Source organism: Balaenoptera borealis (assembly GCF_965194805.1).
Source record: "Balaenoptera borealis genome assembly, chromosome: 15".
Lineage (NCBI taxonomy): Eukaryota > Metazoa > Chordata > Mammalia > Artiodactyla > Balaenopteridae > Balaenoptera > Balaenoptera borealis.
The window spans coordinates 83,694,983-83,715,560 of NC_138871.1; the positions used below are offsets into that span (position 1 = coordinate 83,694,983).

At 48.4% G+C, this 20,578-nt stretch overlaps 1 protein-coding gene across 9 annotated transcripts in view; it reads right to left on the reverse strand.

Moving 5' to 3' along the window:
* Nucleotides 1–20,578, reverse strand: part of LPIN1 (lipin 1) — a 169,126-nt gene that overhangs the window by 135,420 nt on the left and 13,128 nt on the right. For all 9 annotated transcript variants that reach the window (XR_014235014.1, XM_082357511.1, XM_082357509.1 and 6 more), the window contains exon 2: nt 453–509. Coding sequence is in view for 8 of the 9 variants with exons in the window: in XM_082357511.1 (XP_082213637.1) it covers nt 453–509 (57 nt within the window). In the remaining variant the exon portion in view is untranslated. The remainder of the gene's footprint in view (nt 1–452; nt 510–20,578) is intronic.

Genomic DNA, 20,578 nt, shown 5'->3' on the forward strand with positions numbered 1-20,578 from the left:
CAATGGGTGCAGGAGGAAGAGGCAGAATCTTCAGGAGGGCTTTGAGGGGTTCAGGGGCAGCTGCAAGGGCTTTTATTAAATAAACGTGACAGTCCTTTAAGGGCAAACAAATGGCATGAACCTGATATGAACATTTCCCTGTTGGCACTAGGGAGCCATTGAATGCTTTTTAATCAGGGAGGTGACAAAATCAGATCTACGCGTGGGAGAGGATGGCTCGCAGGGAGAAGAGGTTAGAAACTAGCCAAAATGTTCTTAGCTTCATCTGGGGCTCATCTAACCTTTAGAAAGGGCTACAGGCCAACTCTGAAAGCTTCAGTCGAATGGCAGAGTCCTGTTTTGGGGACTGCACGTATCCATGGCAATAAACCAGTTTGTCACAGAGTATTTTCTCTCATCTTGAAATGTCAAAGTATTAATATAATTAGGGCATTCATAGCAACTCTACTCACATTAATGTTTGAAGACCATACATTTCGAATCCAGCCAGGGTCTCTCATTATTGGAATCTGCAAAACAAAAACATTAGAAATTACTTAATGGAAATGTTCTGGAATTAGTGGTAGCGATTGCACAACCTTGTGAATATACTAAAAACCACTGAACTGTACACTTTAACCCGGTGAATTTTATGGTGTGTGAATTATATCTCAATAAAAAAAAAAGGAAATGCAGTAAGAAGAAGGATTTGGTGAGGTTTTTTTTGAACACACTCAGAGTGTGAGGTCTTGGTAAGAAACGACACATCGTGAGGTCATAAATCTCCCTCTCCCACTCCTCTATTCCTCTGTGGTCTCCTCCTTCCCAGAGCACATGGACCAATTATTGGGGTAATGTCAGGAGATAAGGCAACATGGAAAAATGATGGGATTTGGAGTCCGAAGACACGCTTTCACGTGCTGCCTCTACTGTTTCTTGGCTATATGACTGCACAAGGCTGGTTTTCTCTGTAAAATGGGCATAACGACAGCCCCGGAACGGATGGGTGTGCTGTGAGCATTCACTGAGTCTATTCCGGTGAAAGGGCAAAGCCTCATGCACAGATGAGTTGCTAAGACTGTTGCTATGAAATTATCCAAGCAAGTAGCACCTGCACAGTCTGCTTTTCCAACAGGGGACCCCGTTAGAGCTCCCAGCCTAAGGGATGCAATACATTTTCATAGTCCTTAAACTATACTTAAGTTATACTCAGAAACACGTATGTTCTGGGACTTCCCTGGTGGCGCAGTGGTTAAGACTCTGCGCTTCCAATGCACAGGGCCCGGGTTTGATCCCTGGTCAGGGAACTAGATCCCACATGCGTGCTGCAACTAAGAGTTCGCATGCCACAACTAAGGAGCCCACGGGCCACAATTAAGACCGAGCACAAACAAATAAATAAATAAATAAAGTAAAATTTTAAAAAACCATATATGTTCTGAGTACAAATAAAGCAGCCCAGAATCAACAACCCTTGAAGCCCCTTACTCCTATTTCCCTCATCCTCTCATCCCCTTGCCCGTCACCCTACCTGCTATTCATCTACAGCATTTAGCTCTTCCAACCCATATTGTTGATTGGCAGATAATTAATGGTGTTGCTTTACCTGATGATTCATTTAGTTTCTCGCAGGGGCCAAGTGCTTTGCTAGGTAGTGGGAACACAGAGATGAGTAAAATAGAAATCCTGTCCTTGAGTCACTCATGATCTAGTGGGGGGCAGGCAGGAAGACATGTAGAAAAGGTTTTCATGGCCAGGACCACCATCAAGACATGCCCAGGGCCGGGTGGGAGCCCGGGAGGGAGGCAATAGTTTGCTTGCGGGAAATATAAGGAAGGTTCTGCGCCTTCTGTCCACAGAAGGTGACATCTGAGCTGCTTCTGAAGGATAAGTGGGGCTCTCGGAGGAGAGAGGAGGAGAAATTCCACTCCAAGCAGAGAAGAGGGTGTGTTCAAAGAAACAAGGCACCACACATATGTTTGGGGAACAGCGAGGAGTGCCCATGACTGGGGAGTATCCCATCGTGTGCAAGTGATACGGAGCAGGCCCGGGATGGTCTGCAGTCAGGAGACATGGGTAGAGTGGGGTCATTTAAAAAACAGTTTCTTTTTTAACAAATGCCCTCCTTAAACAAAATCTTTTGCAGAAGCCCGTATGTAAATAGAAGGGGAATGCTGTGGTCATTTCAGGGAAGAGGCCTGGAGTCCCCAGTCTTGGTTGCAGAGCCCTGGCTTCAGAGAACACAGTTTGAGAACGATGACGGTACACGGTGGGGAGCTGCCGAGGGGCAGGATGGTCAGACCTGTGTTTTACAGGATCACTCGGACATCCGTGTTTTGGACGCAGAGAAGCAAACTTAAAGGCTTTTTTTTTTTTTCCTTAGCCGCGTAGCTTGTGGGATCTTAGTTCCCCCACCAGGGATTCAACCCCCGAGCCCTCGGCAGTGAAAGCGCGGAGTCCTAACCACTGGACGGCCGTGGAATTCCCTTTTTTTTTTTCTTTAAAGGCTATTCTAGCAAAGCGTGGCCAGGGTGTGAAGGAAGGTGGTGACGGGGTGGGGGAAGAGGAAGGGGCTGTTGTGAGCACTGCCTAGTGGGAGAGGCCCCCAGGCTTAGTGATTGACTCGGATGGTCGGGTGGGTGAAGAAGAGGGAGATTTTGAGGATGACTGAAGTTCCTGGCCTGGGTGACTTGGTAGATGATGGTATCATTAAGCATCAACCAATGAGGAAAACTGAAAGGATAAATCTGGGGAGGACTCTTAGAGTATTCTGGAACACCTGTAATAAAAAGGATAGATTTTCCTATAATACAGAATCCGGGAAAGAAGGTAGATGTGAGTTAAGGAATTCTATTCAGGTCCAGATCCTGGTAGGGAAAGCGGGCAAGGCGACTGGTTTCTGCATCTATAAATTGCTTAATAAAGTAATTAATTCAGTCCTGGTTTCAACCGATCAATGCATTTGACACACTTGTGGAAGTCCAGTTACTACCTCCATTTTAGCTCCTCTAGAGTATTACAGCATTCTGCAAAAAATCATGCCACTTGGATACAGATGTTCTGAAGCACCCAACTCAAATTCCTCATGGGACACAAACATGGTCACATGCCCGCCAGCACTCGCTGGGTACAATAGTTGCACTGATTTTACACTCACGAGGTAGGCTAGGAAGGCTGGCAGCAGTTTAAATTCACAATGCTTGGATTTGGTCCGAATTAAAAATGAAGTTTCAAATCAAATACCAAATATATTTTTTGCTGCCATGGGAACAATGACTCTGATCCCCCAGAAATTTGTTTTGATTTCAGAGATTAAAAATATACGAGAACACCAAAAATGGTGAACCCGTGTATTTCAACAGTAATTTCTGTCAAAGCTAAGAAGAAAATAATCTCATTCCACCCCACAGCTATTTGTCTGTTGTCATTCAAAATTCTAACACAAAATGTGAAGCCCACCCTTTGGTCCCTGGGCAACAAGCAGTTAGCAACCGTGGGGTAAGCCAAAAATGAATTTGGGTTTGAACTGAACCCCCATTCTCCCAGTAAGAGCTGTACGGCCTTTAGCAAGGAATTTCACCTTCCTAAGCCTCAATCTTCTCATCTGTAAAAGGAAGAGAACAATAAAATAGTTCTGGAGCGGATGTAAGAATGAAAAGATATAATACTGTGTAAAACAGTAGTGCACACATTTTAATTGCTAATCCTGGACGATGATAACACGGAAGTCTCAATGTCAGGAACAGGTGAGCATCTTCTGAACAGCTGGTTTGCTTTCACCTTATTTATACCATGAAATGTGTAATTGCTCAGGTCCTTCCTGAGACATTGGGGGCCAGAGCCACACTTCTGCTCTACTTCTTATAAATGAGCCAGATTCTATAAAATGCATGTTTCTGTTAGCCTCATTCTTGGCTCTGTCTTCTGCCTCTACCTATTTTTTTCTTTTATTCTTCACTTAATTTAGACATATGTAACTGCTATGGACTGAATGTTTGTGTCCCCCCCAAAATTCATATTTGAAGCCGTAATCCCCAGTGTGATGGTATGTGGAGGTGGGGCCTTTGAGAGGTAATAAGGTCATAAGGGTGGAGTCCTTGTGATGGAATTAGTGCCTTTAAAAGAAGAGATAGGAGCGAAATGAGCTCTCCCTCTGCCACGTAAGGATACATCACGAAGGTGACCACCTACAAGCCAGGGGGAGGGCTCCCACCAGAACCAAACTGTACTGGCACCCACATCTTCTTTAGCCTCCAGAACTATGAGACGTAAATTTCTGTTGTTTAAGCCACCCAGTCTGTGGTATTTTTGTTATAACAGCCTGAGCTGATCAAGACAGAAATTCTGGTATGTTTTGAACCATCTTTTGTCCTTAGATAAATACAGTAATGGACAGATAGATGATAGACAGACAGACAGAAAAATGAAAAAATGGTTGGAGAATGGACCTAGTAAATGTAGATAGAATAATAGATAGGAGATAGATAGACACTTTCCTATTGTCTTTTCCTTTATGCTGTGTTGATTTGCTTGCTCACTTGACTATATTAATCATTATGGGGTGTAGGGCAGTTGAAATAGAACCACAAAGACTGGTCCTGGTCAGGGCCTCTGCCACTTATAAGTAGAATAATACTGAACCATTGACTCACCCTCGCTGAGCTTCCGTTTCCTCTTCTAAAGAACCTACACGACACTACCCACCTCGGGGCTGCTGTGGGAATTAAGTGAGAGATGTACTTGAAAGTGACCAGCACATGGTAGGTGCTCAGTGAAGGTGAATTTGAATCTCCATGGCAGGCTGATGAAGATCAAGGTCCAGGACACAGTCTCCTGTGTTCCTCGCAGGGCCTTGCTCACTCCTACACCTTTGCCCGTGACTTGCTGGAGGTCACATATATGGGCCTAAATCCAAATTCAAATTCAGGTCTGTGTGACTCCAAAGCTCTTGCTGCCGTTTCACTGATGGAGAAACATTTGGACCACACAGAAGGAGAAAGAGGGAGACTTCAGAGAGAAAGTCTTCCAGATCATCAGGCCTTAAGTCCACAGTGATAGGCCAGGCGCGTCCCAGTTTACACATTCTAAAGTTCATTTGTTCATCTGAACTTCTTTTTAAATAGAGAGTAACATTTTCACATAGAAAGAGTTCCATCCAAGTGAGTTCGTTTTTCCAGGGGAGGAAAGGCAGAGGAAGCCATAGCCTAGATGAACTGAAGCACTGCTGAGCTGTACAGCCAGGGACCTGCTGGCACTACGGTTTATACAGCCTACTTTTATGGGAAAATGCATCCAAACGCCAGCTGAGGATTCCAGGAACACCTGGGAACATTCCAGGAACCCAGGATGCAGTGGGAGGAGCCTTGGTCTGGGGAGGAAGCAGTTCAGGATTTAGTCCTGACTGTCTTACTAACTTGGAGGGGGCCTTGGACAAGGTACTTCCCTTCTCTGGGTTTCAGTTTTTCATCTGTCAAAGGACAGAATTACACTAAGTGCTCTTTATCTCCAAAATTCTATGAGCCTAAATGCACGTGCCCTCCTACATCATGATTCCAATGCCAAGATCCCCCTCTTCTGCAGCCCAGCACCCTCTGTCAATACGATTTGAAAAAAGGGAAGAGGATAAGGAAGGGTTTGCTCTGGTTGGGAGAAGATGGGGTGAAGAGGAGGACACTACAGGTGGGGCTGGAACTGGATCCAGTCAGACTCTAACCTGGGTCCCCCAGGGTCCCTTAGACTAGTGTAGAAATGGAAAGAGAGTCTGTAGTCAAGAGAACTGGATCTAAGCCCTGGTTATAATACTTAATAATGCTTCGTCTTGGGTAGGTCACTTCATGTCTTAGAAATTCAGTTTCTTCAACTACAAAATAAGGTTAATAGCACTTGCTCCATCTTCAAAGCTCTCGAGGGCTCTCTGAAGCTTCTTCAAAGCTTCTCGAGGTTGAGTGCCTCTGATGTCCCATGTCTCTGACCCATTCTCTGAACTCATGGGATTACGTCAGGTGGTAATCCAGGATAATCTCCCTATTTTAAGGTCAGTGATGAGTAATCTTAATTCCATCTGCAACCTTAATTCTTTTTTGCCATGTAATTAACACATTCACGGGTTCTGAGGATCATAGACATCTTAGGGGGGCACTATTCTGCTGGCACAGCCTCCTAATGGGATTGCCCACATTTCCTTTTGCCACGTTGTAGTTCATTCTCCTTGCTGCAGCCAAGGGCATCTTTTTGAAACACAATCTGGTCATTCTACCTCCATGAGTAAAACCACTCAAATAAATATATAAAATGTATACAATTTTTTAAACCCTTCCTTAACTTGGTGAACAAAGTTTCCACCCACCTGTCCAGTCTCATCTCCCACCTGCACCCTTTGATCTCTCTGACCCAGTCACGCTGGCCTTTCACCACCTCCTATTCAATTTATTCCATCCAGCCACAGGGCCTTTGCACATGCTATTTCCTCTGCCCAAGACACATTTCAGCTGGTTAGCTGCTACGGATCCCCCAGACTACAGCCAAGTATCACCTCAGAGAAGTGGTCCCTGGCCTCCTTGACAGTGATCACATCATGACTGCACCCTCCGATAGCACCCTTATTGCTCTTTGCTGGCACTTAGCACAGTTGGCAAAGTTACAATTGTTTGCATAACTCTTCAGCTAATGACAGCTTCCTCCATCAGGGACAGTGCCTATTGTTCTCACCATTGCACCCCTGGAAGATAGTCAATAAATACTTGTTGAACGGAAGTATAAAAGTGTGACTTTTTCAACATACAGAGGAGGACACTGGAGCTCAGAAGGTCGAGGAACTCGGCCAAGGTCACACAGCCAGCAAGCGGGGGTGGGTGAGCTGGGATCTGACCCAGGTGTGACTGACCTCTAAGCCACAACATCACTCCATCTGCATTGCAGGCAACTGGTAAAGGAAGGGGACTGCGGATGGCGTGATTTTCGTACTTTTCCAAAGGGAAGATGAAGGTGGTGTTGGTCCCTGCAAGTACTTGAGATGTAACTTCCAGGAGAGAACTCTCCCCTGAAAGGAGTGACCCCCAGTACAGGCTCTTACCCAAGCCTCGTATTTCATGTGCAGCCACTGGGAGGACGATCAAGACAGGCAGCACCTCCCAGCTCTGCCCGAGGGCATGGCCCTCACAGCTGCCACAGCTTCAGACCCAGAGGCAACCCCAGTGGTGTGCTTAATAGGGAAGCCTGTGTGTGTGTGTGTGTGTGTGTGTGTGTGTGTGTGTGTGTGTGTGTTAGATTACAGATGGCCTCAAATTCTTTGCTGCCATTGACAGATAAGGTCTAACAGCCCTCCCCTTAAATCTGAGGAAGCCTAACAGACTTGCTTGCTCAGTGATATGCAGGACAAGTGATATGCAGGACAAGTGACATTCTTCAGCTCCTGAGGTCATTAGAAACCTTCCAGCGTCCCCTCCGCGTTTTGCAATGCTCTTTATGGGGGATGCCGGCTGCGACGTAAGAGGTTTGACTACCCCGAGATATCACATCTGAGAGGCCCGGCAGGCACTCCTGGCAACAGTCCCGGCTGAGGCCGGCCTACCAGTCACCGCCAGCAAGCCACCAGACATGTGAGGGAAGCCAGCGTCGTCCATCCAGGCCAGCCCGTCTAGCAGTCAGGTTCCCTGAGTCATCACGTGAGGAGGCGAAGCATCACCCAGCCAAGTCCTGCCCAAATCCTGACCCTCGAAATCATGAGATACGATGAGATAGTTGTTGTGTACGCGCACTAATTTGTGAAGCAGTTTGCTCTGGAGGAATAAATAGCCAGAACAGAGGATGTGTGTTGGGGGGAGGGCGTCTGGATTGTATTTCTCTGTTTGTTTACATGTAAAATTACACCTGCGCATCTGTGATTGTGCCTATTTTTGCAAGTGTGTCTATGTGTTTGCCTGTATCTACACAGCCTGTGCTTCTGTGTGTTTATCTGTGTGTCTTCTCATTTTCTCTGTGTCTGTGCGTGTGTATCTATGGCAGAATGATGAGGACGACACTCCCCCTTGAAATCCAGTCCCAGTGCTTACATGTCTCCTTGCCTATTTTTAAGAAGAACCCACACAGACCATAGATGTACGCACGTGTGTGTGTGTGCCTACACAAGGATAAGGTCTGATTAGAAAACAAGGACAGAGCCTCTAATTGGTGGGTTCTATGGGGGAATTCATTCAATACAGGCAATCGCTGAGCACCCACTGTTTGCCAGGCACTGTGCCAGAGCTGGGAATCCAGAGAGAAGCAAGGCCTGGTACAAGGCCCTGGGATGCCGGGAGCCTGCGGACCCAGGGAGGATCAGGCCAAGATGAGAGCCCAGAGTTCTGGGCGCAGTGACCTCGGGCTCCTGGGGCACCTGAAGCCCTGTAAGGTCATCAGTCCACGCCCATGAGGGGGCAGCTCAGAGCCAAGCCATCCCCGACTCCACCCGACAAGCAGGCCAGCCTTCCCCAAGGACTTCTCGTGGGATGGTAGTAAGTCTTATGCAAAAACCAGTTCTGCGGTGGGGCAGATAATTCTGGAAACATCAGATAAGACGGACAAAGATTTATTTCCTGCATAACTTCTTTCCTTACTACCTCATTGTATGCTGTCAATCTCCTAAAGGGAATATAAAATGTAGGCTTTCCCCAAACTGCACAATCTTGAAATCCCTTTTCCACTGAGCAAATGGTGGTCTCTGTGTGTCTGGTAACTCATTCAGGGGACATTCTGATGCAGAAATAAGAGGTGTGGTCTCCAACCCTGGGGGTCAGTCATCCACACCTCCCATCTCCACCATCCCCCCAGAGAAGGTAAGGTAATAAGTAGTTTTAAGAAATTCAGGGACTTCTCTGGTGGTGTAGTGGTTAAGAATCCATCTGCCAATGCAGGGGACACGGGTTCGAGCCCTGGTCCGGGAAGATCCCAGATGCCGTGGGGCAACTAAGCCCGTGTGACACAACTACTGAGCCTGCGCTATAGAGCCTGTGAGCCACAACTACTGAGCCCGTGTGCCACGACTACTGAAGCCCTCGCGCCTAGAGCCTGTGCTCCACAACAAGAGAAGCCACCGCAATGAGAAGCCCAAGCACCACAACCAAGAGTAGCCCCCGCTCACTACAACTAGAGAAAGCCCACGTGCAGCAACGAAGACCCAACGCAGCCAAAAAGAAATAAATTTATAAAAGAAATTCAAGTCTGGGGAATTCCCTGGCAGCCCAGTGGTTAAGACTTCACCTTCCAATGAAGGGGTTGCAGGTTCCATCCCTGGTCCGGGAGCTAAGATGCCACATGCCTCGTGGCCAAAAACCAAAACATAAAATGGAAACAATATTGTAATAAAAATTCAATAAAGACTTTAAAAAATGGTCCACATCAAAAATCTTAAAAAAAAAAAAAAAAAAAAGAAGAAATTCAAGTCTGAATGGGGAGGCTAGTGGAAGGAGACACGGGAGGGCTGGGAGGGCTGGGGGGGAGGGAGAGGGGAAGGAGGGAGGGCAGTAAAAATGAACAAAAACAGGAGAAGATGTTTGTGCCATGGGGACAAAGGACAAGACTGAACCAAGGCCAGAGGAAGGGAGGTTGGCCCGAGCCCTCTCTGCTACCATCCCGACACACTCTCCATGCCGGTCTCATCAAAGAGAGAGCCCTGGGCTCTCACGAAGATCTTCTTCTCTAGCCCATGCCAAGTAAGCCAAGGTTTGTCTGTCTCAAGCACCCACATTCCATGGTGTATTAACCACGCCTTTTTATTTTCTGTATTTAATGCTTTAATATCTAGAGCTTTGCTGACCCTGGAGAGACTACCCCTCCCCGAGTAGCCAAGAAGAGAAATTAGTGTCATTTCTGTGCTACTGAACACCTGGTCTTGTGAGTCAAAAGAAAAAGCAGCAATATTTACTTCTTTATTTTCTTAAGCATAAAAACCTCTTATGGAATTCCCTGGTGGTCCAGTGGTTAGGACTCTGCACTCTCACTGCCAAGGGCCCGGATCCAATCCCTGGTCGGGGAACTAAGATCCCACAAGCCTTGCAGCAGACTGGCCAAAAAAAAAAAAGAAAAAAAAGAAAAAACTCTTACAAGTGACGCAGTTGAAATCCAGCTTTCCATGACTGGTTTCTCCTTCAGATCCCAGGCTTGATGATGTTTAGGGGCCTGCCTTTCATATGCAAACCAACCAATCCAGAGCCGTGAACTCAACCACCTCTCTGATCAAATGCTCACACTCTGGGCCACTATCCACTTGTCCTAATCACCCCAGGAAGAGGGCCCAGACAACCAGGGACAGCTCCATCCCCCAGAGCCCGCTGCAATCATTCACGCCAGCCGGTCCGAAGCCCGCTGACCCTGCCTGCCCATTCCTTCCCCCCGAAACCAAAATAAAGACTCTTGCCCATATGTTTCCCTCTCTCCTTCTGCCTCCTGACTGACCCTGGTGCTTCCTTGTGTGGCCCTGGATGGAGCGTCTGCCTCCTGTTTCTAGGGATCTGTGAGAATTACAAACTTCTTCCTTCATGACAGTCATTTCGGTGTCCACATGTCTTACCGTACTGGAATAAAACAAATCTTGGGTATACTTAAAACACTTGGCATCCTGGAGCCACAAGCCCAGAAGGTGGAACTCAGCAGAAGCAGCCATGACAACATCAAGGCATCGATATACCCAGGGAGATTATACAGAATAGCTAAGAATTTTAGTACAGCCACTGATCAAACCAAACAGACACCCAACCAACCAGAAAGGGCACATCAGCCTTGGATACACCAATTAGTAATTCAAGTAGCTTTTTACAGGGTGACTAAAACATAGATTCTAGAATCTGACCAGCTTGAGCTCAAATCCTAGACCCATCACAAACCATGTGATCTTGATCTAGTCACTTAACTTTTCTGTGCTTCAACTTTTTCACCTGTAAAATGGGGATAAGACTATATTGTTATGATGAGGATTGAATGTGAATGAATTTAAAACACTTAGCACAGGGGCTTCGCGGGTGGCGCAGTGGTTAAGAATCTGCCTGCCAGTGCAGGGGACATGGGTTCGAGCCCTGGTCCAGGAAGATCCCACATGCCGTGGAGCAACTAAGCCCGTGCACCACAGCTACTGAGCCTGTGCTCTAGAGCCCGCGAGCCACAACTACTGAGCCCGTGAGCCACAACTACTGAAGCCCGCGCACCTAGAGCCCATGTTCCACAACAAGAGAAGCCACCGCAATGAGAAGCCCGCACACCACAATGAAGAGTAGCCCCCGCTCGCTGCAACTAGAGAAAGCCCACGCGAAGCAACGAAGACCCAATGCAGCCAAAAATAAATAGATAAATAAATAAATTTATATGTTAAAAAAAAACAAACAAAAAAAGCACTGAAACAGATACATATTATGCATTCAATAAATGTCATATTATTATCATTATGACCACTGTGTATAACTGAATGACATAATTGAGGTCTGATGCAGCTCCTCATCAGTGTTAAGAGCCCATTGCGTGTGCCTCCTATGCCAGGGGCTGTGGACAAAACTAAGTGTTGTTGCCGTTCAGAGCAGAGAAACCAGCGAGGACAGGGTTAGTCAAGTCCGGTCATTAATTATCTCCTACAGGCCATGCCCTGTGTTGGGTACTGAGTTCATCACTGGGACAATTGCAAAGTTGACTAAGACGTGATCACTTGAGTGATTCATCGATTAGTGTGGAATAATAACACGCATTGACTGTGTGCCTGGTGCCATACCAGCTGCTTCCCACCTTCAATTCCTATCATTCTTCTCTAAGTATTGTGGGTATTACCACCCTGGTTTTTTTTGGAGAAGCTGAGTTTCAGAAAGGTTGAGTAATTTCCCCAAGGCCACACAGCTGACATGCTCTTTCTACGCTAAATGGCACTGCCCCCCTCTGTCCAGCGGGCAACTCCTACTCACCCCCCATCTGCTTTGCGGTGACCGCTGCTCCTGCAGGTGCAATCAGTCATTTCCAGGTCAGCGTCTCCCTAGCACCTTGTTCGTATCTTATCGTTAACACTTGTCATAATGCCTTGCCTGCTTCTCCCTCACTGGACTGGGAGCTCCCCGAGACCAGCCACCAGCTTATCCTTCTTGCTCTTTAGAGCTTAGTACCTGTGGCCACTCGGTGACCGTGAGTGGAACGTCTGAATGAGAGAATGACTGACTGAGGTAACTGCAGCTGTGGTCAGCTGGTACACAGAGCGGATTTACAGCACGTATAGTTTCTCAACATATTAGAGGGAGATTCCTCGAAGGCTTTGCATTTCACATGTGTCAAAGCTTGAGGCGAAGGAAAGAGACACACATGACCCAATGCCGTCGGGAAGCAGTGCGGAGCTTTGGTGTCTGTGTTCTCCCTGTTTCATCATCTTTCTCCTGACCACCCTCCAGGGACTCAGACCCCCTTAAGACATGGAGGCGGTCAAGCCTGAGGTGAGGTCCAACCCTAGCAGGGCTTCCCCAAAGGATTGGAAACCACATGGCCTATTAAGTCAAACTTTGTTAATTTGCACCAAGCAGGCTCAAGTCAACTTACAGCACGCTTTATTCTTTTCAACGACAAATAAGGACTTGGCCTGAGCAAGCAAGTGCCCCCTAGGAAGGTTTGTATGTGGATATATATATATTTTATTCATTCTTTTTTTTAATGGCTGTCACTTATTTTTTATTTATTTATTTATTTTTGGCTGCGTTGGGTCTTTGTTGCTGCGCACGGGCTTTCTCTAGTTGTGGCGAGCGGGGGCTACTCTTCGTTGTGGTGTGCGGGCTTCTCATTGCGGTGGCTTCTCTTGTTGCAGAGCACAGGCTCTAGGCACGCAGGCTTCAGTAGTTGTGGCTTACAGGCTCAATAGTTGTGGCTCACGGGCTTAGCTGCTCCGCAGCATGTGGGATCTTCCCAGACTAGGGCTCGAACCCGTGTCCCCGGTCCTGGCAGGCAGATTCTTAACCATTGCGCCACCAGGGAAGCCCTGGATATACTTTTTTAAAGAGATACAAATAATACAGTATTTTGCATGTAAATGAAGGTTCTAAAGTGCCTGAGGACCATTTATTGATGAGAGTGATTTAAAGGAGGCCGCAAGTATGGGACAAGAATATGAACTTGGCTGATGGGCCTGAGTAACGGCCTCAGGCATGGAGTTGACACCCCCAAAGTGGCAGCTCATATACAGCATTTATACTCTTAAGTTCCATGACAAAGCTTCTGTTCACAAAATGTGCAAAGCCTTGTGTCCAGAACACCACAGATTCCAAATGAGAAGGAATTGAATAAATGAGGGTTTATTCTGTCTAAAAAGAAGAGCCAGCAGCAGCCTGCTGAAGAGCACCCTGCATTTCAGAACCACAGGAGAGGAGAATTCAGCTGATGTTCTCAAGTATGCACACACAGCATCGTGCAGTTTAAAAGCCCAGCTTTTAAAAATGAGGCCCAGGCAACCAGCAACCTGTTCTCTGTGTCTATGCGTTCGGTTTTGTTTCATTTTAGATGAAATGAATGAAGAGGGTCAAAAGGGACAAACTTCCAGTGATAAAACAAGTCCTGAGGATGCAATGGTGACTACAGTTCACAATGCTGTATTGTATATTTGGAAGCTGCTAAGAGAGTACATCTTAAAAGTTCTCATCACAAGAAAGAAAATGTTTAATTATGCATGGTGATGGATGTTAACCAGACTTATTGTGATCATTTCATAATCTATACATGCATCAAGTCATTATATTGTACACTTGAAACTAGTACAATGTTACATCTCAATTCAAAAAAATAGCTTTCCTATGCCATCTACCAATTCAGTATTTGTCTGGATTAATAAGCTCATCTTTTAAGATACAGATAGCCTGGGCTTCCCTGGTGGCGCAGTAGTTGAGAGTCTGCCTGCCAATGCAGGGTACACGGGTTCGAGCCCTGGTCTGGGAGGATCCCACATGCCGCGGAGCAACTAGGCCCGTGAGCCACAACTACTGAGCCTCCGTGTCTGGAGCCTGTGCTCCGCAACAAGAGAGGCCACGATAGTGAGAGACCCACGCACCGCGATGAGGAGTGGCCCCCGCTTGCCGCAACTGGAGAAAGCCCTCGCACAGAAACGAAGACCCAACACAGCCAAAATAAATAAATTAATTAATTAATTTTTTAAAAAAAGATACAGATAGCCTGTGGAGAGAACAAACAGAGCAAACTTTTTACCTACAGTGTCCACAGATTAAATACGCTCAGCAAATTCAGTTGCTCTGAGGAAAAGGAGTTTATGATGGAAGGGTGGGAATGGTACAGAGTAAGGGGGGAAGGCACATTTGCGGAAAAAAAACACAATCGGGCCCTGATCCATCAGTTCAAACGTGGGTGGGTTTCTATGTATAAACAACCACCAAGAAGATGAAGAAATTGCTGCCCCTGAAGACATTAGGTCCACGCAATACTGTTCCTGCATTTCTCAGAAGAGGCGGTTGAGGAGGGAGCCAGTTACAGCAGCCCTGATTCCGGGGAGAACTCTTACATAAAGAACTCGGAGAAAGTCTCCTGACTTTGCGTACATCCAGCTCCTTCTACGAAAGCATCTGGTCTCCTAAGACAGCTGCGGTGAAGCTGGCCCCCCGCCAGGCTGGAGAGTGGGCAAGGGGCAAGGGAGGCGACAGCAGGAGAATCAGGACATGACAGGACACGATGTGCCCCTACGTGGCCAGCCTCACCCCAGAGCACCATGGGTTGAGCTGACCCAGATGACAGACACCCACATCCCTGTGGAATTGGGACCTGCGGGGAGGGGCACTGGAGGGAAAGACTGTCTGTTGCTCGGGAGAAACTGACAACGCAGTCAGCGCTGGACACAGTGACATTCTTTGGCCACCCGGCCGCCTACGCCCCAGCCAGGACTGCGGGCAAAGCCTGGCGCTTCCAGATTGGGAAGTCACCGAAAGCTGAGGGAAGCATGACAGCCCTCCCTCCGATGGTGGCCGGTGGCCTGGGGACATGGGGAGGAGGGGGATGTAAATGGGGGGGACACAGGAGGGGCGTGGTGCCAGGCTCTGCCAGGTGCCCACAGCCAAGAGGCTAATTAGGTGGGAGTCAGGTATTCAGCCGCCAAGACGGCCAACCAAGAGCTCTTCCATTCAGCCCGCCTGTGAGGGGGGCCTTTCCCTGTCACTGGGCCAAGCATCGTCACTACCAACGACAGGCAAGAAAGGAACCAGCAGGTCACCAAGGTTCGGCAAATGCAAGCTTCCCAGGGCTGGGGAGGCGGGCTGAATTCCTCAGTCTTGATGCACAGACGCCTCGGGCTGGCCCGGCTTTCAGGCTGAAGCAGGAGCCAAAGCCTGGTGTGGCCCAGAGTGGCTGCAGGAGCTCCTTCCTGAGCCCCAAGCCTGGCAGCGGCCACGGGCCCCCAGTAGCGGCTGCTCCAGCCTGGAGGGCAGTCAGAGCTCAGGGCTGCCACAACACAGGAGCTGGGCGAGGCTTCTGGAACGTGCAGGAGCCTGGCCTTGGGGCACACAGGGGGCCTCAGGTTTGGGGACTGCCTGTTTGAATGATGGCTTCACTTAAAAACAAAGAGGGAATAAGCCAGAGCTCCACAGAAATGGGTGCATCCTTCTCGGGACTCGAGCTAGGACGCAGCTCTGCTCTTGGGAACAAACACCTTTCTCTGGGCCAGAGGCTGGGTACCCAGAGACAGGGTGGAGGTCCCTGTCCTGAAGGGGTCCCAGGCCCCCACCACCAATGCCTGCTAACCTGAGAACCAGGTAAAAGAGAGCATGATGACGGGGCAGGAGCTCAGGGAGAGTCACGGGGGAGTGACAGCCGAGCTCAGCTGTGAAGGTGGATGGGGGTCTCAAGGCCAAAAGGGGTAAAGAATCCCCGCAGCGGGGAAAGGGGCACAAGGGCGTCACAGCTCGGAGCAGCAGCCCCTGGTGGCCTGTGGCTTGATGCGGGGCCAGGAAGAGGCGCCCTGGGGCCAGGCTGAGCTGGCTGCGCCGCTGGGATGGAGCTGCTTTGCGCCCGCCTCTCCTGCTCTGGCTGGAAGGCCCGCAGCCTGCCCCAGCCTGTGCGTCAGGGCTTCGGGGCTCAGCAGGCTGCCCCCGCACCAGGGACGGAGTGAAGCCCCTCTTAACGCAGCACCAGCTTGCCCCTCTCCCCTGTTGATCCACCCAGACAACGATGAAATACGCTGTCCCTTTGTGTTGCCTGTTTATTGCCTATCAAAGCCCCTCTCTTCACCTGATTCCCCTGCTGGCTGCTGCCCGTTTCTGTTGCCCTTTCCGGCAAATGCCTCTGCAGAGTCGTTGGTGCTTGTGTTCTTCAGTTGCATCTTCTTGTTCTCTCCTAAACCTGCGTCAGGGCGGCTCTCCGCCTCCCCCAGTCTGTCACCAGAACTGTCCGCGTCAAGGTCACCAGCGGCATCCGGGTTGCTAAATCCAGTCAACATTCTCAGTCCTTAATCATGTTTTTGATCCATCAGCAATGTTTGAGGGCTCCCCTGGTGCGCAGTGGTTAAGAATCCGCCTGCCAGTGCAGGGGACACGGGTTCGAGCCCTGGTCCGGGAAGATCCCACATGCTGCAGAGCAACTGAGCCCGTGAGCCACAACTACTGAGGCATCACTCTAGAGCCCGCGAGCCACAACTACTGAGCCCTTGTGCCACAATTACTTAGCCCGCGCACCTAGAGCCCATGCTCCGCAACAAGAGAAGCCACTGCCATGAGAAGCCCGCTCACCACAATGAAGAGTAGCCCCCACTCGCCACAACTAGAGAAAGCCCGCGTGCAGCAACGAAGACCCAACGCAGCCAAAAATAAAATTAATTAATTTTTTTAAAAAACTAAAAAAACAACGTTTGACACAATTTCTCACTCCCTCTTCCTTGAAACACTTCCTCCTCTGACCTCCAGGACACCAAAGGCCCTTGTCTTTCCCTCCTGCTCCAATGTTAGCTCTAGGTTTCCTGCAGGTCTCTCCTCCGCCCTCCAGGGACCACCTTGTCCCTCTTCTCGAGCTGACTGACTCTCTTGGTGACCTCATCGAGTCTCGGGGCTTTAAATACCTACAGAAGGCTCGTGACTCCTGAGTGTGTATCTCCAGCAGCTCCAATCTCTCTCCAAAGTCCAGAATCATATACTCAGCTGCCTACTCGTTATCTCCAATCGTGAAATCTAGCAGAATTCTCCAACTCAGCACGTGCAGACCTCCACTGACCCCCATACTGCTCTGCCTGCAGCTTCGCCCCCATCTTGGGTGATGGCAACTATAGACTTTCAGGGGCTTGGGCAACCTTCTCTGCTTCTCTCGCACCCATATCCAGTTCACCAGGAAATCCCGATGGCTCTGCCTTTGGGATGTGTCCGGGATCTGGCCACTTCTCACCCCCTTCACTGCTCTCTCCTTAGTTGGAACCCCCTTACCTGTCTTCTCATTTACTGCAGTGGCCTCCTAGCTGGACTTCCTGCTTCTCTGATCCTACAAACTACTCTCCACACTGCAGGCCCAGACGTCAGAAGACATCACTGCGCTGCTCAACTCAGACCCGGCAACGGCCAAAATAAAAGCCAAAGTCCTCATAACGGCTTGCAAAACCCTAAAAGCTCCCTCCTCCACTCCACCCCCACCCCTACCCTGACTTCATCTCCTGACGCCCCACCCCCCTTGCACCCCATTTCAGCCTCCTCCTAGTCCCCAGAGGTTCCACTGTAGGGTCCTTGCACTCGTTATTCTCTCCACCAGGAACACTTTTTCCCCCAAATCAAATGACCAACTCCCTCATCTCCTTCAAGTCTTTGCTGAGACATCACCTTCTCTACAAGCCACCCTTGACCACAGTCTGCCCTTCCACCTCAGAATCTCTGATCCTTGTACTGTTTCATTTTTTTCCATTGCACTTTTAACCTCTAGCACATTAGATAATTTACATATTTATTATACTTACTGTTTATGGATTGTCCAGATGTGAACTCCATGAGAGCGAGGCTTTATTTTTTAGTTGTTTTGTTTTGCTTTGGGTCAGATTTGTTCACTGATGCGTCCCAAGTTTCTAGCACAGTTCTTGGCATATAACAGGCTCTCAATAATTATTCTTGAGTGATGGAATTGAATTAATTATAGTCTCATGACTGCCTTGGACTTTGGTTTTAAGATGCTTATTTGATGGGCAGCAAAATCAAACAAATAAACCATATGATGTCACAGATGATGGCCTGTCATGGAGATTCACAGATGGTGAGAACATGATTGGAGAGTGGTACACAGAGCACTTTAACTGTAATAATCTTTTTTTATTTTTTAAAGGAGTAGTAGGGATACAGATGTTCATTATATTATTCTCCGTAACTTTTATATGTATGAAAGATTTCATATTTTTTAAAAAATAGCAGATATTCAGCAAGTTAGCCGTAACTACTACGTGCTCAGTCCTATGCTAGGTATTGGGCTGGGGAGCAGGTGGGGAGCACAAAGAACACTGGTCCTGCCCTCCGAGAGCTTGATACGTACAGTGAGACAACACAGTAACTTCCAGAACATACGAGGAAGACAGTCCAGGATGCATGGGCAGACGAGTGGTACTGACGCTCAATGGCACAGAAGTTCAGAGGGCACAGAGACGGCTGTGGTCAGAGGGCCCAGGGGACCTTCACAAAGACAGGAGGTCAGCTCTGATGAGCCATGGGAAGGAGGAGACCTCGTGGAGAGCAGGAGGTGCCACGGTGCACTCTCGCAGGAAGCTCGTGTGACAATAACAGAGCATCTGACCCTAGAAACATCTGTCAACCTCACCAGAACTTTTGCATCCGTTCACGGGGTCGCTTGTTCTAGACAACCCACAAAGTCTTTTCTGTTTTGAGGATTCTACAATTCTGTGTGCCAAAATGGCCAATTCACTCAATGCTAGGCACTGAGTAGGCAGAAATTTTTTAAGTGTATAGCCCTTGCCTCAAAGACTTCACAGTCTAATATGGGAGTCCGACATTAGTTGCCTTAACAACCTTGAGAAGAAGATACAATGAAGATGAGGAAACTGAGGCTCAGAGACACGCCAAGGACAAAATACAAACCCGGCCTCCAGGAGCTCCCACTGCAGGGCTGGGTGCCCAGGTAAACAGGAAGCACCATTCTCAGTGACCTCTCCCACCCTGATACGCCTCTGAGCCAGCCAGAGGGCTCTTGCAGGTTATGATTCCACCGGCCTGGGGTGGAGTCTGCGAGTCTGCACTTCTGATTAGCGCCCAGGTGACGCTGAGGCTGCCGCTGGTCTGAGGACTGACACAGGGCTCTCGGACTGCTGACCAGACCATTCAGCAGAGTGCCTGGACCACAGTTAGATCAGCCTAGAATCTCTAGATCAGTGCTTCCCAAACCTGTCAGCACATCAGAGTCACGTGGGCAACTTGTTAATGCCAACAATTTGATTCCATAGGGATGGCATTTGGAATTCCGTAGTCTTTTTTTAAAAAAAAAAAAAAAAACAAGTTGCTCAGGGATTCTGGTGCGTAGTCTTTTCCAGAAACGACTGTCCCAACTCACCTTCCCAAGACCCCAAGGACCAGCTCTCCCTGGCTCTTCAATGTCTCTGACTCTCTAGCTCCACCTGCCGGATCCATGCCGTCTGTCACAACGACCTCAAAGCTTCCTTCCATTCACAGCTGGACTCGAGCCCGAGAAAACCTCGGGGGTATGATCTGTATAAGGAAGCCTGGCCCGTGACCCAAAAGAAGATGTCTCCCCCACTTTAGCTGGTCTCAATGCCTTAAATTTCTCAGGCTGCAATATAATCCCAAGGTCTCCGAGCCAGGATCCTATTTACCTCTGTATCATGGGGCTTACCCAAGGGTACAGAAGATAGACCTAGTAAGTGGGCAGTAAAATTTAAATGAAAACTTTGAACTAAACACTGCTTTTTCTTCTATTTTTATCAAAGGAAAACAGCTGGAGAAGAGCAATTTAAATGAGTTTCCTCCTGTGGTTTTCCTCTGGGACACAAAGTGGACAACACCAGAGCCCTGGGTGTCTCGGAGGAAAGGAGAGGAGGGGATATGGGAGAAGGAAAGGGGATGGGGGCCTCTGCAGGGCACTGGCTGTTTGCTAAGCACTTTACAAACACTACGACTCGGGATCTCAACCTGCTTGCTCGTCAGAATCAACTGGAAAATTCACTAACAGTCCTTCTTCCAGGCCCACTCTAACCCGCTGAATCGAAATCTCTAGCGGGAGAACCCAGGACCTTCTCAAAGCTCCCAGGTCATTCTGGTATTTAGGAAGCATGCATTACATCGTTTAACCCTCACAGCAACCCATTTTACAGATGAAGCCACTCTAGCGCAGAGGGACGTTCTGAAGTCACACGGTCAGTAAGCACCAGAGCCAAAACAAGGAGAAGGAAGTGGGACCAGCCTTTCTGGCGGCATTTTCACAGGAAGCCGAAACATTCAAAATCGTGACAGGAGTAATAGGCTATGACTTTTTACTTTGAATATGCCGGTGTTTCCTTAGGATACATGGTGAGTCAATGTTCCCAGTTAAGGCATGTTCACCATGTAGACTTTACCCTGCATGCCCCCAAGTGAGTCATTCTTAGTGTTAAAAAGCCAGGGACGTGGACAGCCTGGCAACCACCAGA